Source organism: Bos javanicus, chromosome 1 (genome assembly GCF_032452875.1).
Source record: "Bos javanicus breed banteng chromosome 1, ARS-OSU_banteng_1.0, whole genome shotgun sequence".
Lineage (NCBI taxonomy): Eukaryota > Metazoa > Chordata > Mammalia > Artiodactyla > Bovidae > Bos > Bos javanicus.
In genome coordinates this window covers 97,608,981-97,635,341 of record NC_083868.1, presented here as the reverse complement: position 1 = coordinate 97,635,341, position 26,361 = coordinate 97,608,981, and the positions used below count along the sequence as shown (strand labels likewise).

General features: G+C 42.5%; 1 protein-coding gene and 2 non-coding genes across 4 annotated transcripts; 2 read left to right on the top strand and 1 right to left on the bottom strand.

Moving 5' to 3' along the window:
• Window positions 1-1,590: 1,590 nt before the first annotated feature.
• On the top strand, window positions 1,591-1,697 carry LOC133255034 (U6 spliceosomal RNA). The gene has a single exon (XR_009738842.1). It is a non-coding gene; the product is annotated as a U6 spliceosomal RNA (small nuclear RNA).
• Window positions 1,698-20,935: 19,238 nt separating this feature from the next.
• On the bottom strand, window positions 20,936-26,008 carry ACTRT3 (actin related protein T3). Of its 2 annotated transcripts, none has more exons than XM_061416472.1 (4): window positions 25,866-26,008; window positions 23,443-23,586; window positions 22,641-22,876; window positions 20,936-22,068 (listed from the first exon to the last, which is right to left on the bottom strand). In XM_061416472.1, exons 2-4 carry the CDS (start codon window positions 23,548-23,550, stop codon window positions 21,150-21,152), a joined length of 1,263 nt encoding a protein of 420 aa, XP_061272456.1. In that variant the 5' UTR covers window positions 23,551-23,586; window positions 25,866-26,008; the 3' UTR covers window positions 20,936-21,149. The 2 variants fall into 2 exon arrangements, with proteins under 2 accessions (XP_061272456.1, XP_061272466.1); XM_061416482.1 differs by lacking the exon at window positions 25,866-26,008 and adding an exon at window positions 25,365-25,452.
• TRNAV-AAC (transfer RNA valine (anticodon AAC)) lies at window positions 24,503-24,575 on the top strand. The gene has a single exon. It is a non-coding gene; the product is annotated as a tRNA-Val (tRNA).
• Window positions 26,009-26,361: the final 353 nt, after the last annotated feature.

Below are 26,361 nucleotides of genomic sequence, written 5' to 3'. Positions count from 1 at the left end.
GAAAGATCCCCTTGAGGAGGGCGTGGCAACCCACTCCAGTGTTCTTGCCTGGAGAACCCCATGAACAGAAGAGACTGGCGAACTATAGTCCAGGGGGTCACAAAGAGTCAGACACGACTGAAGTGACTTAGCATGCACACATGCGATTTAATGAAAGACACACAGTCCAGGAGGGTTCTGTGACTGGTGTTTTTTTAAGCTACAGATGTTGTAAGGAATTCACGGGTAGAAGCAATGGGGAAGAGAAAATATTTGTATGTATGATCAATACAGCAAAATTTATTTTATTTATTTTGGCCATGAGACATGGCTTATGGGATCTTCCTTGACCAGGAATCAAACCTGTGCCCTTGACAGTAAGAACTCAGAGTCCTAACCACTGGACCACCAGGAAATTCCCATCAACAGAATGTATGACTCATGTTCCACATATGGTTTAAAGCTAAGATAAAAAATAACTGAACTGGAGTGGGGATAGCATTGATGAGATGATTATTTAAGAGGGGCCAGATCTAGGTGGGAGTCTAGACAGAGGGGTCAAATTGAAGCAGAGGTCAAATTGACAACATATAGTCAAGTTCAAGGAGGCCAGCAGAAGCAAAAAAGGCATAAATATACCTAAGTCCAGGCAATGAGAAGCGACTATCAGGAGATCGCAGAATAGATAAAGCACGTGGGGTGGATGAATTTCTGATTCTAGAACATAAACTTTTTGCTTTTATCTATTTTCTGCTGTGTGCTGCTTCTGTGAAGCCCTGTGCCTTTGGGTGTTATTTCTAGCCAGGAAGAGCTTAAAGACCTGCCATAGTAGCCCAGCCTGGGACTTCCCTGGTGGTTCAGAGGTCAAGACTCCTCACTTCCACGGCAGGTGCACAGTTCCCATCCCTGGGCTGATAACTAAGATCTCAAATGCTGTGCGGCAGAGCCAAAAAAGAAAAGAGTCAAAAGGAGAAAAGTTAAATAAATTACGTGGGGCATAGTGATATTGGAAGTACAGAGGCAGCATTAGTTAAGTGAGGAGATCACAGACCTTGCTCACCCTCAATTTTATCCTATATAAAATCCAGATAGTAGTAGTTACAATAGTAGTTTTTGTACAAATAATCATTTTAAAGTATTCAACAACCATTAGTCTTGTACTAACAAAATAATTGTTTTAAAGTATTCAACAAAGTGTTGTTTGAGTATGAGAAGAATGAAGGAACGCTTGCACATAACCTAGGCTGTGACTAGAGGAGTCAAGGGTGGTGGGACTGAAAGTTTCAACCCCCAAATCACCTGGTTGATTTCTGTAGCAACTTTAGGTGTTTTCCAAAGATCAACTTATTAACATAAGCTCAGGTGTGGCTGAAAGGAATTTCTTGTGAATATCAAGACTTCTTTGTCATTCTTACCACTTAGGAAATTCCAAGGATTTTAAGAGCAGGAACAGGAAGGAAGACTAAATATAGGTTTCTAATTCTAAATTACAATATCATACTTCCCTAATCCATTGAAACTACTTTCACCAATACATGGGATGACCGTGTAAATATTATATAAACCAAAACTTTTGAGAGTGAAAGGTAACATTAATAACTACACTGGATGGTACTCGCTTCAGCACCACATATACCACAATTGGAACGTTACAGAGAAGATCAGCATGGCCCCAGCACAAGGATGACATGCAAATTCATGAAGCATTCCATAATTTTTGATGTATGGTGAAAACCAGCACAATATTGTAAAGTAATTAGCCTCCAATTAAAATAAATTAATTAATTAAAAAATAATTACACTGGTTGGTGGAAACAAGCAGGGCCTGTCCTATACACAAACTAAAACTAATGACAACTGTCTAATTATTTTCACTTGGATGTTTCACATCTCACTCAACATAAAAACACTGAATCATTGACATTCCTACGAAACCTATTCTTCCTCATATTATTAAATCTCATCTACATTCATCCCACTTGCTCAGGCAGAAACCTAAGAATCATGACCAATTCTCCCTTCCCTTCTCTCATATGCTTGTCATAAAATCCCTATCACAGACCTATCTACAAAATATCATCTGAAAATATGCAGTCCTCTCCTCCTCCATCTACTACCTAAGTCCTTCTCCCCTACTCATTATTCTCTAGCATAATCCCCTGTTCATTTTCTTTACACTCTGTAATTATGTATTTATTAGTTTATTTGTCACTGTCTGTCTTCCCTAGTTTACTGCCTGGGACCCTGAGGTTTGGTCACCCAGTGCCTGGCATTCCTAGCACCCAGCATGATGATGACACGTAGCAGATACTCAATAAATATTTATTGGATTAATGAATACATGAATAAACAGATGCAAAAAATAAGCAAATACCTGCAAAACACCTTCAAGAAATATTAGCATAAATAGTGTGAAATTCAAAATAATATAGCTGAGTCTTTGTGCCCTATTAAAAAATCAGCATTTGAATCTCTAAGACAAAGACCAAACAACCAAGTAAGTGGGGAAAGGCAAGAAAGAAGACAGGAGAGGAGAAAAGCAGAGAGAACTGGTAAATTCAAACCATTCCCTCTACTTACTATGATAACTTTGAGGTCCATCCATGTTGCTGCAAAAAGCATTATTTCATCTTTCTTTATGGCTGAGTAATAGACCATTGTATAAATATACCACATAATCTTTATTCATTCATCTGTCAACAGACATTTAGTTTGCTTCCCTGTTTGGTTATTGTAAATAGTGCTTCAGTGAACATGGGAGTGCATGTATCTTTTCAAATTATAGTTTTCCCCAGATCATATGCCTAGGAGAGGGATTATAGGATCATATGCCAACCCTATTTTTATTGGGTTGACCAGAAATTTCAATTGGGTTTTTTCCATAACAATAGCTTTTTAAATTTAAAAAAAGAAACAGCCATCCCCTCTAGTCTTCTCCTTTGCCCTTCATATAACTCTGTTTTAATTCCATATCTTGTGCTAGCAGAGAAAATTACACTTGAACAGGTAAGAACAATTTTTCTGGAACACCATCCTGTCTGATGCAGAAGGGAAGATGTGTTGACTTGAAAGTCAACAATTCAGAAGCAGTATCATCAACAGTGCTGTTCTCTAGACTCAGGTTGTTGTGATGAATGCCAAAGGAAGATTTGTTCCACACAGAAATAGCACATTAGACAATCATCCAACAGCATGTATTAACTCTTTTTAAACATTAACTTCTGTTTTTGTTTTTCACCTGTGCTGGGATTTGTTGCTGCGTGTGGACTTTCTCTATTTGCAGCAAGCAGGGGCTGCTCTCTAGTTGCAGTGCTTGGGCTTCTCACTGTGGTGTCTTCTCTTGTTGCATAGCACTGGATCTAGAGCAGGAAGACTCAGTGGTTATGGCACACTGGCTTAGTGGCCTCGAGGCATGTGGAATCTTCCCTGCCCAGGGATCGAACCTGTATCCCCTGCATTGGCAGGTGGACTTTTAACCACTGGACCACCAGGGAAGTCCTAAACATTAACTCTTAGGTAAAAATTAAAGTAGATGGATATCCTGACTTCGGATATAACATTATTCATAGGAACTTCTCTATAATAAACAACCAGCCAATAAAGAGACAGCCTATTCTGAGAAAAAGAAGGAATGCAATTGGGAGATGGAAAAATTCAAGTTTTCATTACTGTATATCTCATTATTGAAAAGCTACACATCAACACACAAGACACACACATAGAAGAAAAGATTCTTTCTTCTCTTAGAATAAGCAGTCTAAGCATTCTTAGGAAGTTGGCTCCAACTTCCTAGTCTTTGGGCCTATATCCCTGAATAGCATAAGTCTCTTGTCAAGATTGGGCTGCCTCTGCATTCCAGCATCTGTGCCTCTGCTGTTTGATACTATAAATAATCACATGCCACATTCATGGTAGTGGTAGCTACAAAACATCCCTAACAGGAGAAAATTTACTTGCAAATATAGTATCTGAAAGTTGCAAGTCCTGTCTTTAGAAAGGGCAATGCCCTCATCACTGGGCATCCAGGCTGTGGGAGTTCCCAGTGCAAGAAGAACAGGCCCCAGAGATCTCTGAGGCAGGCCTCCTATGTCATGCAGAACATTTCCTTCTAGGACAGAAGCCACCTAGAACAGGAACACAGTACCATTACTTGGCAAGATAGCAATCATACTGCAGTCATGCCAGTCCTCCTGCATCATTACACTGATCTTAGTAGAAGCAACAAGAACCTCGACTCCAACTGACTTGAACAATATGGTGATTTATCAGCTCATGTATTTGAAAAGTCCAGAAGTACAGTACAGTACAGTCCATTAAGGACTCCACCTTTCTCTCTGTGTGTCTCTGGGTTCTGCTTTTCTTTATGTGTTGACTCTGTCCTCAGAATGGCTTCCCTCTTTGTTGCCAAGAGAAGCAACATCAGTTTCTTGCTTCTTCGTTCCCATCGGAAGAGACCCTTACTTCACTTAACCACTAAACTGAAGCGCGGGACTTGTATCAGCTGGACCATCCTAGAACCACGATGATGATAAGGGAGATGGGATTAGAACCGTTCCAGAAAGAGGCCAGGGTCAGTCTATCCCACCTGCAGTGCATGGCTGCAGCTGAATGCATGAGTCAGGTGTGATGTAGGAATGGCATCATTGTCTCCCTGTCCAGCCTCTGCGCCGATGTTCTTTGTCCCTGTAACTTAGAACGTCAGAGCCGTCCAAGAAAGAGACGCACTCTGTTCTTGGTTAGTCTCTCTCTTTCTTTCCACTCTTTCCCTCTCTTTCTTTCTCTCATTCTCCATATCATCGTTACCTTCTGCCTTGTGAAAACTGATTGGCAGTGAAAGCAAGGTGGGAAAAGGGACGAGGAAAAGACAAAAAAGATACATGTCCTTCATTTTAGTAGAAGGACTCTAGAAAACTTCTAGACTTGAGAAATGAATTATTAAATCTACACAGCTACCCAAAGTCTGAAACTGTGGTCCAAACTCATGCCCTACATTAGCAAAGTGTGTGGTGATCCAGAAAAAATTTATTATGGAAACTTTAGACGAGAAGGCAAAATAGGTAGATTACCTAGAGGTACTATACCAGTTTGGACAATTCTGCTTCAAACCAATACTATTGCTTGTGTTAGTCATGCACTCTCAGTAATTAAGTAAATGAGTAGCCTAAAAATATGTCAAGAAGTTCCCTGGTGGCCTAGTGGTTATAATTCCAGGCTTTCACTGCCATGGCTCAGGTTCAATCAATGGTCAGGAAACTGAGACCCCACAAGCTGTGTGATACAGGCAAAAATAAAAATAAAGGTAAGATAGTAGGGACTTCTCTGATTGTTCAATGGTTAAGACTCCATATGCAGAGGACACGGGTTCAATCCCTGGTCAGGGAACTAAGATCACACATGCAGTGCAGTGTGGCAAAAAGAAATTTTTTTTTTAAGAAAAAAATCAAAATATGGCAAATGTGCATAATAATTATTCACAATAGCAGGAAAATAGTTGAAATTAACTTAAATATCCATCAGTAGATAAAATGTCATGTAGATTATGGTTCAACCATTCAATGGAACATTAAGTAACAGTATTAAATAACAGTTCTGAAGGATCTGCAATATCAAAAAGCAATGCCTGTGCTGCCTTTACCACCAAGTGTAAAAAGCAGAATTTGAAAAATAATTCTGTAAAATTTACATGTCAGATATAATTATGTAAAATATACGGTCAAAAAGAGACTAAAAAGAAATATACTGAATGGTACTTGAGTTTTACTGAAATACTGTCATCTAGTTCTCAATGTTTTTTGTAATACTGTTATATTCATTTATAACTGAAAAAAATTAGAAAGCATTATTACTTGGCAGATATCTACTTAGCATTTGGCCTTTGTGCTGATAAAAGAGTAGTTACAACTGGTGGTCTGTGGTCTGTCCCAACAGCACTCATTCATTTACTCAACAGTTGCTGAGTAATTATTCACTACCTGCTATGTACTAGACACCAGGGATATTTCAGTGAGGTAAATGACTTTGTCCCTGCCCCTGTCCCTATAGCCCAGTGAGGAAGACAGACAATAAGCAAATAAGTTATTACAAATCAGGAAAACATGCTATGAAGGTAACCAACAAAATGTCGTACAAGGAAGGGGATGCTGCTTTAAAAGGGGGTCAGAGGCTTCCAAGGAGTGAGTATCTAAATCAAGATGAGGCTGAGAAGGTGCCCAAAATTCCAAGTACAGGGACAGAGCAATGCAAGCAGAGGAACTATGGTGACTAAGAGCTTGGCAAGTCCTGGGAACTGAAAGGAGGAGGGCCCTGGGGGGCTGGAGCACAGAAAAAGAGAGAAGAGGGGAGAAAATGAGGTTGAAAAGGTAAGGAGGGACCAGATCATGCAAAACCGTGATAAAAATTTTGTATTTTATTCCAAGTGCAATGTGAAACTATTGAAAAGAAGAAACATAGTCTGGTTTGCATTTTAATAAGTTCACTCAGGCTGCTTTGTAAAGAATGATTTGGTGGTGACCCTGGTGCGCTGCAGTCCATGGGGTCGCTAAGAGTTGGACGCGACTGAGTGACTTCACTTTCACTTTTCACTTTCATGCATTGGAGAAGGCAATGGCACCCCACTCCAGTACTCTTGCCTGGAAAATCCTGTGGACGGAGGAGCCTGGTAGGCTGCAGTCCATGGGGTCGCACAGAGTTGGACACAACTGAAGTGACTTAGCAGCAGCAGCAGGTGATGATAAGAAGCAGAGAACTAGTCAGAAGGTCTCTGCAGGAAAAACAGTGAACTGGATTAGGGTGGTGGTAATGGAATGAATTAGAGATAGACCAGAGGATATGGTGACGTGAGGGGAGAATGAGTCAGGGGTGAGGCCCAGATTACTGGTTTGAGCAGTTGAGTGTACAGCAATGGCACTTACGGAGATGGGGAAAGTGAATAAGAATTAGGGAAATAAAATGAAGAATTTAGTTAAACTTAAATAACACTGTGGGAACTCCCTGGCGGTCCAGTGATTAAGATTCCACTTTCTTAATGCAAGAGGCATGAGTACAATCCCTGGTTGGTGAACCAAGGTCCTACATGCCATATGGCATGGCCAAAAAAAACAGATGCAATATATTACCTGTTTATATAATCTTACCCTCCAGGAAGATCTTTGAGGAGGGGAATATGTTTTTCACCTCTGAAGTCTCAACAATACAACATGTTACAGACAAAGCATTTAATAAGTGTGAAATGAATGTCACAGTTTTGCAAATATTTCATTCCTTCCAGTGTAAAAGTCTACTTATTGTGAAAAGCCTGATTTTAGACAGTTTCCTTTACCAAGGCAGACAAGGAAAAAGTGGTTGACCATTAATTATTCTTTAATTGAAAAAGAAAAAGTTTAAGATGCTTATTTTTGTAATTCTTTGTTTGTTTAGTTTTCTGTAGTTAAGCTAAAATGGGAGTTAAAAGCTTTAGTGTGTATGTTTAAATTCTTGGGCCTGCTACTGACCTTCTTCAAGTGATTTTTACCTCCCAGTGTTTTAGTTTTCTCCATTTGCAAAAGGGAGATAATGGTAGTTGCCTTATCTCACAAGGATGTCATGAAAATAAGTCAGATAAATTGCTTTGCCCTCCTTAGAGAGGGGCTTTAGAAAGTAAGCATTATTACATATGATGATGAATACCCACAACTTCAAAGATATTTTTAAATTGCCCCCCAAGTCTTTGAACATGTTAAGCCTATGAATAGCACTGTGTTAGGTGTTTATACATTTCTGGCAAGCTTTCACCTCTTGTTAAAGCAGTAAATGGTCTTTGAACAAATGTATTTCTCATTCTTTGATAACTGTGCTTCCTTGTTTGTACACTTGAAAGATGATTATCATCTGGCATATGAGGTCAAGTTGAACTCCTTGGTGCCATTACAGTTCAATTGCAGCTTTAATTGAGTTTTTCTCCCAAGGTTGAAAATAAGTCAATGGTTCACTTTAGTAAGCTACTTACATCTTAAATAATTTTGAGATGAACTCAACTATTTTCTTCAAATGATATGTACAAATAATGCATTTCATTTTAGCTATAAAATCCTCACTCAGAACTTGATATAAAAATTCAGTATTTAAAAAAAAAAAAAAAATTCAGTATTTTTATTTCTTCATTTGCTGTATTTTTTTTTTCTGATGGGTTCTCCTAAAATTGGGTTTAATAGCTATAGTTATTCTTTTAACATTTCTAACATAGACAGCCATGATGACACATAAATATCATCAAAATAAAGACCTACAGCCCTCAAGACAAAACATAGGATAGTAAACATCTTCTAGAACAACTTCTTTTCTTTTCTTTGTTGGTCATGCATGCAGCATCTTACTTCCCCCTGTTCAATCAGGGATTGAACCCATTCCCTGCTGCAGTGGAAACATGGAGTTATAACCATTGGACCACCAGGAAAGTCCCTAGAACAGTATGTCTTATTGCAGATGTGAATCAAGTTCATAATCTGTGTGACATAAAAAACCTGACATTAGAACTCGTGACCTACCTCTCTGCGGCCCCGCCCACCTTTGCCCCCTTCTCCCTTTCAGAGCTTCCCAGGAGGAAGCCGAAACCTATTTGGGGGTTCGGAAGAAGTGGGCTCCCACAGGATTAAAAAAAAAAACAAAAAAAACCCTGACATTAGCACTTCCACCCTTATCCATACATCCTTTACCTGTATACCCAACACGAATCAAAACCACTTTCTGCTGGAGTAGACACAATGCTCCCAACAGAATGCTATAAAATCAGTTCTTGCAAACTATGAGAATAAGACCCATCTCTCCTCTTAAGTAAAACCATTTAAGTCTTAGTATATCCATTTGATAAATGTCGAGTTTGCAGTTAGATGACTTATACTAGATTCTTTCCGCCAGGTTAGAACCCAGGCTTAAAATGTTTGAGTATTTCTTCCTGTTTCCTTCTCTTGGGGAAGAAATGAGAATTTGAAGATACTGTAACTCAACAAATTTCGTGTGCCTGATGCAGAGTGAGATCAAATAAACCAAAATGTCAGAGTTTGGAGCAGAGAAAGGTTTACTGCAGGGCCAAGCAAAGAGGATGGGTGACTTGTACTCAAAAACCTCAAACTCCCCAATGGTTATGGGGGGAAAGTTTTTAGAGGCCAAGCTTGGGGTGTGGGCTGCAAGGTGTGTGACTTTCTTCTGATTGGTTGGTGAGGTAACAGGGCAGTACTCCAGGCATCTGGTGGTGAGCCTGAAGTTCCCACCCTCCACCTGGGTGGGGGACTTAGTTCTGCAGAAGAATTCAAAGATCTTGTTAGAAAAATTCCTTGAGGACCCTGCCCCAGGGCCACAGAACTCTGCCTCCAGGCTAGACTATTGTTTCTTGACTGCCCCTCCATTGTTTATGCATTCCCTCTCCTCTCTGATTAGCCCTATGAAGCTCAGGGAAGGTCACAGAGGCTGAATGAAGCCTATTTCCTACAAATTAGAAAAGGGCAACCCAGAGAGGAGTTGAACCTGGGAGCCCAACAGAGTTCTACTCGGTTTCAATACTGCACACTTTGATGACTTTCTAAGAAGGAAGATCTAAACCAAGGTGGAGAAAGGGTATGGGGGTAAATAGCCTCAACCTCACCAAGACATGATAGAAGCCTCCTCACGCCCCACCAGGATCTGACAGAGGGACACTGAAGGACAGGCCTGTCCCTCAGGCTGACTCACGAAACAAATGTCCTTGGTGACCTAGGTCTTAAGTGGGGAAGGAGTTCCAATTCTATTTTCACAACGTTATTAAAGTTTTATTTTGAAATTTCTGTCTTTAGTGATATTTCCGGGGGCCTATAAAAGTTGCCACAAGCATAGCCTCCTCTCAAACACAATTATCTTGCATAGGCCTTTAACTTGTGGGATGGCCCAAACTGCCCTAGTTAGGAAAATCATTCCTAACTTCTGGTATTGTTCTAGCCACACATTCCAGGAAACAAACTTACTCAGAAGGACAATGCAGATAGTGGAGTACAGTTTATTATACCAGCGGGCCCAAGGCAGAGTCTCCTCTTAGCCAAGGATCCCGATGAGTTTTTGTGAAAACCTTATATACCCTAAGTGTACATGCACAAACCCACCTCCCCAAATTCCCTGACAATCAAAGTTAACCCGTGCTTCATATGCCCTAAGCCTAGGTAGTTAACAGTGGACAATTATCAATAGGCCTGTGGTCATACCCCAATAAGCATAATAGAATGTATGATTCTATTCCGTTACACAGATAATTAGGGTATTCTTTTAGCAACGGAGAGCCCTGGGGCTCTCCCTTCCCCGGGCCTGGTTTTCCAGTTGGTATGTCATTTCCATAGACACTGGGCATATAGCTCAAAGTCCACAGTCCAGCCCTAGATGGAGTCCTGCTTTCAAGATAGAGCCTTTTCTGTTTCCTCCTTCAGTATTGTTGAATTTACCTGGGCCAAAGGTCACAGATTAGTAGGTACAGTGGGCCAGATTTTTCCTCAAAATATTTTTGAGTGGCCCATTGCAATGACTTCTGACACCAACATCCAAGTTGGCCAAACTTCACAGGTTAAGGGCACAGTTCTCCATAAGGCTGCCCTTAGTGATATATGGGGTGATACAGGGCTTCCCCAAGCCATCCTCACTTCTGACGAGCTGGCTACAATTCAGTCGACTACTCCTCAGGTTAGATAATTCATTAGAGTGACTCATAGAACTCAGAAAAGTGCTATACTTACGATTTCAGTTTTATTACAGAAAAAAGATTCAAATCCAAACCAGTCAGAGAGAGAGCTGTGTATGGTGAAGTCTGGGAGGGTCCCCAAAGTGAAGCTTCCTTGCCCAAGCTTCAAAATGTCCAGAGTATTTATTGGGACTTCATTATGTCAGCATGACTGGTTGAGTCATTGGTCAGTCTCTAACCCCACTACTCTCTTGAGAGGTCTGGCTGATGAGGACATGTTTGGGATCGCTGGTGTAACCAGCCTCCATCCTAGGTCATCCCATAAGCTATCAGGTGTGGTCTGGGGGGCCCACCATGAATAAGAAAGGCACTCCTAGGAAATTCCAAGGATATAGGATTCAGGAATAAAAGCCATCCAAATTCTTTATTGGGGCTTTCCCAAGGCTCAGATGTAAAAAATCTGCCTGCCAATGAAGAAGACTCAGGTTCCATCTCTGGGTTCAGAAGATCACCTAGAGAAGGGAATGGCAACCCACTCAGTATTTGGATAGAGGAACCTGGTGGGCTACAGTCTATGGGGTAGCAAAGAGGCTGATATAACTTAGCAACTTAACAATACCAACAACAAATTCTTTATTATACAACCGTACTGAAATGGAGCAGGACCCTGTGGTCTTTCCCCCCACCACCCACCCCCGCATGTCTTCTGGTTGCCTTATGTCTGTGGAAAACTTTAGTCAAAGAATAAGCTTAATCAGAGAAGTGAGAAATGCACAAACAAAACAGAGAAAGAAGACCAAGTAATAATAATGTAGTCATTAAGCAAAGTCAAGGACCTTTAGTTCTTTCTCAAGGGCTATAAATAATATTCTGAGCTATATCCTGTGAGCTGTCTTGTAGACAGCAAAACACCAGGTGGAGAAGTTAACTACAAGATGACCAGACTGTACCCATGACATGAGCTGCCACAATTCTGAGAACTGGCTTCAAAGAAATGGGAACAAATGGACCCTGGAACTGAAGATATTAACTGTACCTAAAACAACCAAGATTACGCTGGTCAGACCACGGATGGCCAATTTGAAGATGACCGTCAGAGCTGACTGTTCTGCTTTTGCATGTAGCCCCTTCCTTCAGTCTTTAAAAAAAAAAGTTCTTGCCCCACGGGTTGCCAGAGTGGGAGTTGGCCTTTGGACAGATATTTGCCTTCCCCGCCTTCCTCCCCAGTTGCCAGCATATGAAATAAAGCAACTTTTCTTTTCCACCAACCTGCCTGTTTATGAGTTTTTGAGCAGTAAGCAGCTGGACCTCACACTCTTTCAGTAACAATATTTAAATTTTATTTTAAATTAGCTATCAACATTTTGAAATCAGTCTTCACACAAATATCTCTACTTTTTGTCTCCCCCTGAAATATTTGCAATTTGGGTGCTCCATTCCCACAAGGCCACCTCCCCTTTAAAAGGGATAGTTTTCCCACTATATCCACAGTCTATTTTCTTAATCTTGATGTGATTCATTCCTTTTGTTTCCTTCTGGTGCACTGCTGCTGCTGCTAAGTCGCTTCAGTCGTGTCCGACCCTGTGCGACCCCACAGACAGCAGCCCACCTGGCTCCTCTGTCCCTGGGATTCTCCAGGAAAGAATACTGGAGTGGGTTGCCATGTCCTTCTCCAATGCATGAGAGTGAAAAGTGAAAGTAGTCGCTCAGTCATGCCCAACTCTTTGAGACCCCATGGACTGTAGCCTACCAGGGTCCTCCATCCATGGGATTTTCCAGGCAAGAGTACTGGAGTGGGTTGCCATTGCCTTCTCCAGTCTGGTGCACTGCAGAGATTTTAATTGCGAACCTTGGCCTAAGTCTTGGATATTTTTGCTGTTTTTAACTTCCATCACACATTATTACCTTAAAAGAATAAATGGGGAAGGAATGGCAGTTACCTTTGGTCATTTCATTCTCACCTGAATTTAAAACCACTCTTTCTCTACACTTCGTGTGAGTGTGGGTGCAGGTATCTTCTGTTTGTCTCTTACATCTTGAGCCAGGCCAATATGAAATTTTTGACTGCAGAACCAGGACAAACTAAATTAAAACTCATGACATCCTCAAATCAAAAACTATAGCCAACCTTAGAGAAGAAGACTCTCTTTCTAAAGACAAAACAAAACCCATGTTTCTCAGTAATTTTAAATTCTCACATTCCCCTTTATAACTTGAAATTCATCATAAGTAATTAAAACTAAGGTCATAGGTAAGTAATCTTTAAGGATGTTATTTTATTTTAAGCCAGAAAATGATGGTGGGGCTAACACTAATAATCTTTGCCAGCAAGCCAATGAAGCATTAAGGTGGCCCATAGTAAATACAACACTGCACTTGAAAAGTCCAAGGGGCTGGTTGCTGGTCCCAACTCAGCAAAGAATAAACTTAGATAAGGGAGTTTCTCCATCTGGTGAAGGGACTAAAATCTTGTAGGAATAAGAAGTCATATTTGTCATAATTATTATCTACAAAACATTGTCATGTAAATTATCTCATGGGATATCAAATGTTCATACTACTGAGAATTTTCCTTTGGAATGTTTATAAGACATTTGTCAAGGAGAGGATTTCAAGTGTAAGAACAAGAAAATAACTGTAGTATTTTTTGAACTGTACTTATTAAATCACTGCTGCTGAGTTACTTCAGTCGTGTCCAACTCTGTGCGACCCCATAGATGGCAGCCCAACAGGCTCCCCCGTTTCTGGGATTCTCCAGGCAAGAACACTGGAGTGGGCTGCCATTTCCTTCTCCAATGCATGGAAGTGAAAAGTGAAAGTGAAGTCATTCAGTCGTGTCCAACCCTCAGTGAACCCATGGACTGCAGCCTACCAGGCTTCTCCGTCCATGGGATTTTCACTACTTTCCTTTTTAAAAATGAGAGAGGGGCCTATTATACAGAGTGATGTAAGTCAGAAAGAGAAGGATAAATATCGTATACTAATGCATATATATGGAATCTAGAAAAATAGTACTGAAGAATTTATTTACAGGGCAGCCATGGAGAAACACATGTAGAGAACAGACTTAAGGACATGGGGAGAGGGGAGGAGAGGGTGAGATGTATGGAAAGAGTGTCATGGAAACTTACATTACCATATGTAAAATAGACACCTAATGGGAATTTGCTCTTGCCTCAGGAAACTCAAACAGGGGCTCTGTATCAACCTAGAGGGGTGGGATGGGTAGGGAGATGGGAGGGAGGTTCAAAAGGGAGGGGATATATGTATACCTATGGCTAATTCATGTTGAGGTTTGACAGAAAACAAAAAATTCTGTAAAGCAATTACTTCAATTTTCTGTGAGTATGGTTTCAGTGTGTCTGCCCTCTGATGCCCTCTTGCAACACCTACCGTCTTACTTGGGTTTCTCTTACCTTGGATGTGGGGTATCTCTTCACGGCTGCTCCAGCAAAGCGCAGCCGCTGCTCCTTACCTTGGACGAGGTACGGTATCTCCTTGGACTGTGTGGATCACAATAAACTGTGGAAAATTCTGAAAGAGATGGGAATACCAGACCACCTGACCTGCCTTTTGAGAAACCTGTATGCAGGTCAGGAAGTAACAGTTAGAACTGGACATGGAACAACAGACTGCTTCCAAATAGGAAAAGGAGTACGTCAAAGGCTGTATATTGTCACCCTGCTTATTTAACTCATATGCAGAGTACATCATGAGAAACGCTAGGCTGGAAGAAGCACAAGCTGGAATCAAGATTACCAGGAGAAATATCAATAACCTCAGATATGCAGATGACACCACCCTTATGGCAGAAAGTGAAGAGGAACTAAAAAGCCTCTTGATGAAGGTGAAAGGAGAGTGAAAAAGTTGGCTTAAAGCTCAACATTCAGAAAACGAAGATCATGGCATCCAGTCCTATCAGTTCATGGGAAATAGATGGGGAAACAGTGGAAACAGTGTCAGACTTTATTTTTTGGGGGGCTCCAAAATCACTGCAGATGGTGACTGCAGCCATGAAATTAAAAGACGCTTACTCCTTGGAAGGAAAGTTATGACCAACCTAGACAGCATATTGAAAAGCAGAGACATTACTTTGCCAACAAAGGTCCATCTAATCAAGGCTATGGTTTTTCCTGTGGTCATTTATGGATGTGAGAGTTGGACTGTGAAGAAGGCTGAGCGCCAAAGAATTGATGCTTTTGAACTGTGATGTTGGAGAAGACTCTTGAGGGTGCCTTGGACTGCAAGGAGATCCAACCAGTCCATTCTGAAGGAGATGAGCCCTGGGATTTCTTTGGAAGGACTGATGCTAAAGCTGAAACTCCTGTACTTTGGCCACCTCATGCGAAGAGTTGACTCATTGGAAAAGACTCTGATGCTGGGAGGGATTGGGGGCAGGAGGAGAAGGGGACGACAGAGGATGAGATGGCTGGATGGCATCACTGACTCGATGGACGTGAGTCTGAGTGAACTCCGGGAGTTGGTGATGGACAGGGAGGCCTGGCGTGCTGTGATTCATGGGGTTGCAAAGAGTCGGACACGACTGAGAGACTGAACTGAACCTTCAATTAAAATATAAAAAAATTTTTGAAAGAAAATTTTAAAAAAAGAGAAAGGGACTTCCCTAACTGTTCAGTGGTTAAGACTCTGCACTTCCACTGCAGGGGGCATGGGTTTGGGGAACCCCACTGATTTACAGAGCAGCCAAACAGAAAAAAAAGAGAGAAAGAACCTCCCCAGCAGGAGGCTCACTTCAGACCAGCCTCCATCACAAATTTTGTAAATGTGGAGAAGCAAAAGTACCACTAGATGGAGCAGGAACAAAAGGCATCTATTTATTTATAGTTCAAGGAACACTGGCAGTCTTCAAAAGCAATCTTAAGAGATCCCTTTCTGAGTAAATGCAAGCTTAGTAAAGCTAGCTGAGTTACCTCAAAAACCTAGAAAAATCTTTAGCAAAATCAGAACTAGAACCTCATTCACTAATTTACTCCATGTTCTTTCCACAAAACCATGCTGATGGGAAGATTCTTTTTGCTTCTTACACAGAGAACATTACCAAGAACGGTGCAGTTTTCCCCACATTTCTTAACTGAAGGATAAGAATTGTATTGGACAACACTGAGGGACCTACTTCAGGCAATAAGATGAAACGCTAGACATGTTAATAAATACATATACTCCCATGGTCCTCCTGATCTATCTTTCAAGGGTCAAGATCCCAACAGGGTATCACACTGATTGCCTTTGTAATGCAGGCTGCCTGCTACTCTCTCCCAGCAACTGCTACCAGAATAGCTGTCTTAAGAGAGTGAAGGCCTCCAGTCAAAATGGCCCTCATCAAAAAGTCTACAAACAAAAGCTGGAGAGGATGTGCAGAAAAGGGAACCCTCTTGCACTGTTGGTGGGAATGTAAATGGATACCATCACTATGGAGAACAGTATGGAAATTCCTTGTGAAACGGGGAATAAAACTACCATATGACCTAGCAATCCCACTACTGGGCATATACCCTGAGAAAACCACAATTCAAAAAAGACACATGTACCCCAATGTTCATTGCAGCAGTATTTACAATGGCCAGGACATAGAAGAAACCTAAATGTCCAGATGAATGGATAAAGATGTGGTGTGTATATGTGTGTGGAATGTTACTCAGTCATAAAAAGGAACAAAATTGAGTCATTTGTAGTGATGTGGATGAACCTAGACTCTGTCAGAGTGAAGTTAAGTCAGAAAGCGAAAAACAAATGTCATATATTAACATATGTATGATACCCAGAAAAATGGTACTGAACGCGTTTGCAGGGTAGGAATCCGGACGGAGTCGGGGTACAAACTGAGAGAGCAGCAGTGACACACACACACTACCATGTATAAAATATCAAAAGGTAGGTAGTGGGAAGCTGCTGTATAGCACGGAGAGCTCAGCTTGGTGCTTTGTGGTGACCTAGATGGGTGGGATGTGGGGCGCTGGGGGAGGTTCAAGACAGTGGGACCGATTTATACATATGGCTGATGCACTTCTCCTGGACAGCAGAAACCACTACAACACTAAACCAATTACTCGCCAATTAAAATGTTTTCATTGACTTCGGGTGAATCCTCACATAACTTGAAAGTTAGGTTTTATGACAAGAGGGCAGGATGACTTGTTGGTTGTTTCCTAATGGGCCGTTTTCTTTTTTTTTCCTTCCCTTTTGGCAAAGAAACCTAATTCTTGCGCGTGGGGGCATAGATTTCTTCTTAAATTCCTATCGTCCCTTAATACTTTGCATCCAAAGATGGAGACAAAGATGAAAAGCAACGACCATTAAAGAATATGACTTCCACTGTTTTGAGAACACACTAGATCTTCCTGTTAACAAATATGAATTAATGATCTCACACACACATACAAAAATCACCGCTGTTCCACATCCCAGGACTGATGGGGATCAAGTTCTGCAGAGGCAAAAAACCTGGACAAAATCTGCAGAGCAGGAACTAGGTTGTGATACACTGATAAAGGGCAATAAAACTAAAGGAGGGGAGGAGGAAAAAAACCCTGTAAGATAGCCGACTACTCGGCTCATTGCCCATTCATTTGGACGGATTTTTGAGCTGCCTCCACTTGTCCTTCTGACAGTTTATTTGCACGCTCTCCGGTCCAATCTGCAAGATTCGAAGTCCACTGATGGCAGGGAAGACAAACGCACACAGACGGACCCCCTCCATTTAGGGAGAAAACAGACCCCCCCGCTACCCTCCTACTTCCCGCCCCCCCGCAGTCCCTCAGGCTGCAGATGTCTGAGCCGAGTCCCGGGTGCAAGTCCCACAGCTCAGGGAAGCGCACCGCGCGCGGGGACCCCACTCCGTTCCTTTCCCTGCGGTTACAGCCATGCCTCGGCCCACCGAGCGACCCGCGGCTGACAGAGCCCAACTCTTCACGGCGGCAATGGACACCTCCGGAGAAGCACCGGGCCGACCGCGGCCTCAGGCGGGGCACTGGGGCTGGGCGGGCGGACCACCGCAGGTTCCCGGGAGAGGTGAGCGAGCCAGCGGCTGACATTTTTTGTTTGTTGCAGACTGGATGGTGGATGGCGGTAGGCCGAGGCTTTTCCGCCCGCTGAAAGTCAGCGAGAAAAACAGCGCGCGGTAACCAAAAGCACAGCGCCTACGCCTGTCTCAATTAGGGTTAGATGAGAAATGGCTGCCACCAACCCGGGGCCCACCCTCCGCAACCCGCCGCGCCGCCGGCTGCGTCTCCTTATGAATGCAGCAGCCGGCGCCTACGCTGATTGGCCGAGCCTGTCCACAGCGGCTCTCGCGATAACCGGTCTCGAAATTTTTTTTTTCAAAAGTTCTGTTTCCGGCCAAAAGGATAGTCGCCGCCCTACCCCACGTTTTTTATCCGCAGATTTGAATATTTTACTTCCGACGTCTGACCTTGTGACTTGAAAATTAACTTGAGTGCTTCTGAGCGCTGTTTTCCACCTCTTAAAAACCAGGTACGGCGCACGATATCATCTTAAAGAAATGGAGTTCTTAGAAAAAATTCAGGGCCAATACAATGATGCTCAGTTCTGATCATCACATTTGATAGAGAGGTTTAATAAATTCCCTAGCAGCACGAGTAAATCAGAATCTTGGTTCGGCTCATTAGGCTGCCTCTGAGATCCTAACCTGTTCTCCTCAGACTGTCCTCTCAACTTTTTGAGCAGAGGATGTTTTTATTACATATAACTACTTCATTCTTGATCTTAACATTAAGAACTGAATCTCCCTTTTATTAGGAAATAAAGGCTTTTCAATCATGGACTTTGCTTTGATGTGTCATGATCACGTTAAGAAAGAACAATACACCATAAATTGTAGCAGGTTTTCATATTCACTGGTACCATGCTGTTTTTCACATAATTGGCTGATCTTAAAAGTTGAACTTTCAGTTGGGTAAACTCCATGGAGCTGCTACTATTGGCACCTCTATATAAGAGAAAAGTAAAATGTTATGGGGATTGATTTGATACGGGAACAACGAAAACTACTAAACAAAAATTTTCACATTTCCCTTCCCTAGATTTCCCGAAAAGGATCATCCATAATCCTAAGAGGCTGGAGTCTATACCAGGCTAGTTGTTGTGTTAACTGCCTAAGAAGCCACAGTTAAATTAGTTAGTTAACCCAGTAAACTACTTTGGGAATCACTTTAAATTTTTATCTCTTTATCTCTTTAAATCTCAGCTTCTTAATTTGTAAATGAGAATACTACTTGTCTTGCCCATCTCTCTGAGCTGTTGAAGTTTAAATTAAGGTAACACGTTGGCTGAGATTTCTTATAGGAAAAAAGTACTTTAAGAACTCTGAAGTGAGGGGGTTGGGATCATTCTCTCTACAGTGCTTGTGAATCTAGTGAGTACCTCACCAAATGTTCAAAAACTGCTCTCAGATAATCATTTTCTACACCATATGCTATCTAGTAGTTTGGCTTACAATCACTATTAATTAAATGGGAAACACATTTAAATGAAACACATTTAAAAAAATGAAATGCACCTCTTCACAAATGTTTCCTTCAGGCCAACTGAATTACTTCCTGCTGCTTGTACATACCATCATTTGTACACCTTGGAGCCTTTTGCCCTAATGTTCCCTCTGCCATCAGTGTGCTTTTCGTCAGTTCTCTATATCTGCATACCTACTATAGAAGTCATGAGGGAAGGGGACAGAGATGAAGAGAAAGCCCACAACTCGTCTTCTAAGAACGTATCTAGTAAGGGAGAAAGACAAGCAAACCAAAAGAAAAGCCTGCATAAATTGTGATCGATGAAAGTTCAAGTAATATAATGTGCGCTGAAGGACACAATCGATTTTTGACTCTGCGGAGGAATTAGCATGAACTGGACCTATAAATTGTCTAATTCTATAAGCAAAGTAACATTTTGAAAGCGCTTATAGAATCATTATCTCGTTTGTATTTCATAAGGACCCTGTGAAACAGATAGGGATCAGGATTAGCAACCCCACTTACCAATGAGGAAATTGATATTCAAAATGTTTAAACAATTTGCTGAAATGCAGCTGATAGGCTGGCAGGGCCTGGACCTGAATCCACATATACTGCCCCTAAATTCAGAGGGATAGGCAATCTGTTAGATTTATATTCCAGCTTCAAGTTTAGCCCCAAAGCCAAATCTATCAGAAAGTCTTCCTGAGCACTCAAGGTGTTTTCCCTCCTATGAAACCCCATTTCACATTTCTCTTAGGACAGTAACCCACTTTGCATCTTATTGTAGCGGGTATGAATTTCATCTCTTACACTGAACTGCTGGATTCCACAGGACACAATCTGACCCCTGACTGAGCACTTACTGTGCTTAGCACAGTGCTTTGCACAGGGCAGGTACTACACTTTGAGTCATGTCAACACTGCCAACATTCTCTCAGCCATCTTGGTCATTTCAGACCCTTCTTTCCCCTTCATAACTAATTAAGCACCAAGACTTGTCAGTTTTTCATTTCTTGTTTATAATCTTGAGTGTGAGACTTGACTTCTTTATATCTAGACTAATAACTTTTTAATTGATCATTGAATCTACAGGGCCTTTCCCAGGGCAATTTATCCTCCCAACTACCACCACATTCATCTTAATTTCTTTATGTCTCCTGTTTTCAAATCTTTTGCCTATACAACATTTAAAACAAAGCCTTCCAGCCTCTGGCCTTAATTTACATTCCTAGTCATTGCTCTTAGTCTGCTCAATAAGAGCTCTTCATTTTAACTAAACCAATGTATTAAACATGCCTTGAATATGCTTTGTTCATCCTCATATCTAGACTCTTACTCATTTCCATTATGCTCTTCTGAATATCTGCCCTTTTTTTTTCACCCTGCCATGCCCATCCTAATGCTACCTTATTCATGATGGCTTCCCTCTGCTATGAAATCTTCCCTCATAGCAACCTTCCTTTCATAAACTTCAACAAACTGAAAGCTATATCACTCATTTGGCACATACTATGTTGTACCACAAATTGCTCTCTCCCTCTAAAGGAAATGTGAGATCTCCAAGGCCAAGAATAATGTCTCCTCTAGCATTTAACTTGCTTCCCAGGTAGCACTAGTGATAAAGAACTGGCCTGCCAATGCAAGCGATATGAGACATGGGTTCAATCCCTGGGCCAGGAAGATACCCTGGAGTGGGGCATGACAACCCCCTCCAGTATTCTGGCCTGGAGAATTCCATGGACAGAGGTGCCTGGTGAGCTGCAATCTATGGGGTCATGAAGAGTGAAGACACAACTGAAGCAACTTAGCATGAGCATTTAATTTGGTTCAACTCAGTAAGCATCTGTTATTTGACTGCTTCTCCATTATTTCCCCCCATTATAGAAATGCAGGAGAGACATGGACATTCAAGTAACTGAAATAATTTCTGTTTTCCCAGAAACATATAATATCCAAAGTTTTCTATCACATATGCTCAAAACATTTTCTCCTAACCATGTTATCTGTAGTCAGAAGCATCTCTGGTGTACTATATTGGATCCAACTTCTTTATATTCTGCAGCAGTGATCCACATGTCCTGGAAGGCAGACAGGGATGCAAGAATAGAGCCTCCCATCCACACTGATATTTTCCTTTCTGGGGGAGCAATAACTTGCACAGGGGTGTTGGCAGGCACCATCTTTGCTATATCCTTAACTAGACGTTTCTCTAAACCAGGGAAAGAGGTTGATCCCCCAGCAAGGATAATATTGGAGAAAAAAGCATTCCTCAGATCTGCATCACATTTCATTATGCTGCTGAAGCACATCTTATCAATGCCAGGGGTCTCAAGGTGCATAAGACTTGGAGAGAAGAGGGCCTCTGGACAATAAAAGAGCTGGTTATGGAGCTTGAACTTCTTCCCGTCAGGTAGTTGGTAAATCTTCTCTATACAGTCAGCTTTCTTGGCCTTTTCTTCTTCAAAGTTCATTGCCACATAGCAATAGGTTTCCTTAATGTCCGTGATGATCTTTCTTTCTGAAGTACGAAGCAGCATGATGCCATTCTCCTTCAGCAGCATCATGAGGTAGTTGGTGAGGTCAAGACCTGCCAGATCTAGCTGCTGGACACCATGAGGCAGACAGTAACCCTCAAAGATGGGTACACACTGGGTAACCCCAGCACCTGAATTGAGCACAAAGCCAGTTGTGAAGCCAGCAGCAAAGAGAGCTAGCACCCCCTGGACGGACATAAAGAAGGCAGGAACCTCCAGATATTCAAAAAACACCTCAGTGACCCGTTGCCGATTGGCCAGTGGGTTCAGTGCTGACTCTGTAATCAAAACTGGGCCATCACAGGGCTTTAGCCTGAGGTTGTCGTCATAGATATGCTTCCACATGATCTCCATGTCCCCCCATGAAGTAATGAGACCACGTTCCACTGGGTAGCTGTAAGAAGAGCAATAATATAAATGGAAGCTTTAAATGTTACCAATTTTTACTCTCTTCAAACCTGGGTTAATCCTCATATTTATTAACAGTATCCCTTTATGGGCGGTGACTGCCAGCGCCTCTAGAGATGGTAACTGCCAGCAAAAATAGCCTAACTACCTTCCTCTGAAATTTTTTTGTTGATTTCCATCTTCCCTGCCCCTTTGGAATACCCTTTTTAATTAAAAAGAAAATAGGGAAATCTTCACATAATAGTAGTTTTCATATCAGTTAGCTGAAAACAAATAGCCCAAATGACAAAGGTACCAGGAATTAACATTTCTAAATGAACTTGTATTTTATGAACGATAATGTTTATACATTTGAATATATTCGGATACAAAGAGCAAATAATGTTCCCTCTTTAGGTATGTGGTACCCTCAGAGATTTGTGCTCAAGCGTTTGCAATAACGCTGCCTGGCAGAGACTCTCGTTACTCGCTTCTTATCCTTTCTCTAGCCTCGGTCCCTCCTCTGCGTTCTCCTGCCTTCCCCTCCACCTGGTCCTGCCCGCGGGGAGAAGGCGGTACCTGATGGAAAGCGAGCTTCTCCGCTGCTCCGCTTGGTCTCCCACGCACACTTCGACGCCGCACGTCAGGCCTTTGGTGCGGCCCACAATGTTCGAGTAGACAAACTGAGGCTCCCGGGACCCGGCCAGGCCCGCCTTGATCACTCCTGAGCCGTTGTCGATCACCACTGGTAGCTGGTAGTAGCTCATGCCGCCGCCGCCTCGTCTCCCGGCTGCTCGGACTGCCCTGGCTGCGGGCTGCGCGGAGAGCGCGGAAAGTGATGTGCGGGGTCTCAGCTCCTGGAACCCCGCGTCATAGAGGCCCTGGCACCGCCCCACCGGGACTGAGCCGGGCGGAATAAGGAAGGAGTAGAGGGGACCGGGGGAGGGGTTGGGGGCGAGAGAGTCCCAGGCAGAGGACTCAATGGATGCAAGGTGCGCTCTAAAGTGCCACCTACAATTGCGTCTCACTCGGCCTGGACCACTCCTCACCCCCTTGGAATCCAGGAATACCAATATCAGGAAAACCTGACTTTCTTGCCCAAAAGCTTAATTAAAAAAGGCTTCACAAAAGGCTATCTCTAATACCTCCATGAGCTGTAAAACCTTTTATTTCTCAACGTCATTAAAATGAAGTCATTCAGTCGTGTCCGACTCTTTGCGACCCCATGGACTATACCGGCGCCTTCATGGAATTTTCCAGGCAAGAATACTGAAATGGGTTGCTATTTCCTTCTCCAGGGAATCTTCCCGACCCAGGGATCGAACCCGCGTCTCCTGCACTGTAGGCAGACTCTACCATCTACATTCTGGTTAATACATACACGCCTGTCCAGGCTCCTGCGGGAAGTTATCAGATGCGCCCTTGAAATCGACAAAAGGTGCAGAGATTTGAACCAGGAAAGTGTCGTATAAGGCGGGGCAAGGTTCATGCTTTTCAAATTCTTGAAAGAGAACTTTGTCAATTTCTAAAAGGAAAAAGGGGGAAAGTGCCAGGATTTAAAGTGGGTTTAACATAAATTATATCTATACATAATCGGCAATACTTTGTTTCTTTCCCCGTGGTTTCTAAACAAAGTGTACTCAAAACCGAAATAGTGCCATCTCACTTTTAAATTTTTTTTAGTAATCCCATCAGATTACTCCTCCAGTCCCCACCCCCGGTGTAATATGGAAGCTCACTCTCATTCCCTAAAAAATTACTGATTTTTAAGGTATCAGGGTGTATCTGCTTCTTTTCAGGGTAAACGATATTACTTAGGTCATAAGAAGTTCAGGCTTAGAAAATGCACGCTGTGCGGCAAAAAGTGCATCTTGATGTCTGATTAAAAAAAAAAAAAACAAAAACCTGAATTTTGCACACCCTATAGAAGATTTTAAAACTAAGTACTCTCTAAAACTAGTACAGAAGCAAGGAAGGAAATTCAAAACCAAACGACACGTCCTTCCACCAGAGGCTGAAAGCGTCGCTTTCTCTCTAGAAGCTAAGTTCACGGCTGGGGAGTTTGGTAACCCACCCCCACCCCACCCCACACCGCCCCTGCGTGAGCGAGGACTCCAGGATCCAAGCGCAGTAGCCTCTTCCTAGCCAGCCAAAGCCCCAGAACACACCCGAGACACTCGGCAACAAACAAGCTAATACACTTCTTTTCCATAGAAGAAAGTAAACCTCAAAGAAGGGCCAACTAACGGGTGCCCAGTTTCTAACTAGGGGCTTTGAACACAATGTACGTAAATTCCAGAAATGGTACTGGATATATGGGTATTTCCCGTTTGGGTTTCTTTGTTCTTTTGTTAAAAGTTACGGCTAGCTCTGTGGACCGCATGGTACAACAGAGCTATGGAGAACTATGAGGGAGTTTCTCAACCACCCTTTGCAGACAGGTTTCCGTAGTGTAGTGGTTATCACGTTCGCCTAACACGCGAAAGGTCCCCGGTTCGAAACCGGGCGGAAACAATGTTCGTATATTTTCTCTTTTAACAGGAGCCTGTGATCCTCCTTTTCTTACCCTTTTAAAAAGCAAAATTCTGATAATTTGCAGTACCTTGGGAATTTGAACTTTCAACGTGGATGTTATTTGTTTAACAAATATTCTTATTAATGGCTTGCACGTGGAAGAAGGGTTCCAGACTTTAAACAATTGTTTTTAAATTCAACTCACAACCTGATACTGAAAAAATAATGTACAGCCTAGTAAGAGTAATTAAACGCCGGGTAAAAACTGGTAAACCCTGTCATCTCACCACTCTGTATTACAAGTCATTCGGTTTTCCATTAGTTTTCCCATTGAGATTGTTGATTTTTCTAAACGCCAGAGATCATGTTTTGCGCACTTTCATATACTTCGTATCTGTTTGAAACCTAGTAGAGACTCACAGCTATGCCTAAATTAATAAATTACCGAAAAGGGTTCCGACAAAAATAATCAGAAAATTATACTCAGAGACAAGACGAAATCAAGAATTAGCCTCATTTTTTTCCCTTATAAACCTAACGGTTGTGGGGCTCCCCCCCCCCGCCATAAACATGGTTCTTACCGAGAAAAAAGAATTTACAAGGAGAGCAAACAAAATCTGGTTGTAAAAAAAAATCTCGAGGAAAAAAAAACAAGTTTACAATGTTCTTTAAAATAAAGTCGTGAGTAAATTTCTCATGGTCCTGACACAACTTTTAACAAGAAAAAAAATTGTTAAGTTTTGGTTTTCTTAGATTTTTGATGTCCGCGAGTAGCACGAAAGAACTCACCCTAACTTATCAGCAGGTACCGTTTGTACGTCTTTTTAAATCACGGAGATAACTAGCACACCTTTCCCTCACTGTGGTTGACTGCGTGCTCAGTCCTGTCTGACTCTTCCCGACCCCGTGGACTGTATGTAGCCTGCCAAGGTTCCCTCACTGTACAAAATCTGAATAGAACGCAAATAATTGCATTAAATATTTTCTAGTCCACAGGCCGACTCCAGTACTCTTGCCTGGAAAATCCCATGGGCGGAGGAGCCTAGTAGGCTGCAGTCCATGGGGTCGCGAAGAGTCGGACACCACTGAGCGACTTCACTTTCACTTTCATGCATTGGAGAAGGAAATGGCAATCCACTCCAGTGTTCTTGCCTGGAGAATTCCAGGGACGCGGGAGCCTGGTGGGCTGCTGTCTATGGGGTCGCACAGAGTCGGATACGACTGAAGCAACTTAGCAGCAACAGCAGCAGCAGTCCACACAAGCAGAACCTTTTCCGGAATAAAGCCCACCTTTCCCCAAGCGCATGCCCAGTGTGCCCTACTACTTGGCGCCGCTTTCTTGCATCTCAGACTTCCATATCACCAGGTAAGGGTATCCTGGATACTGGGCTCCAGTTGGCTGATGCAAACAAGACTCATAGCTTCCTAAGAGCTTTCGGGTAGTACCTAAAATAAAAAAGGATGATCAGTCTCAGCTCCAAAATTCCCATGGCCGAGAGCCCGAGTACACAAAGTAGCTGTTCCCACTCGTGGGGCCTCAAGGAAGTGGAGGATAATGGGAGAAGACGAGCAACTAACTACAAGCCCCAGCATACAATGCACAATTTGGCTCCTGGAAACAGGCCCGCAGGGCAGCGCCGCTCAGCCTCCGCGCAAAACGCAGGCCGAGCGCGAGATGCTGACTATCTAGAATGCTCACGGTGAGGACGACAGGCGTTGCTCCGTAAGCGAGCCCTTAGTCTCCTAGCCAAGACTCTCCCTGTTTTCGGGTGTTCCCGGCATGCTA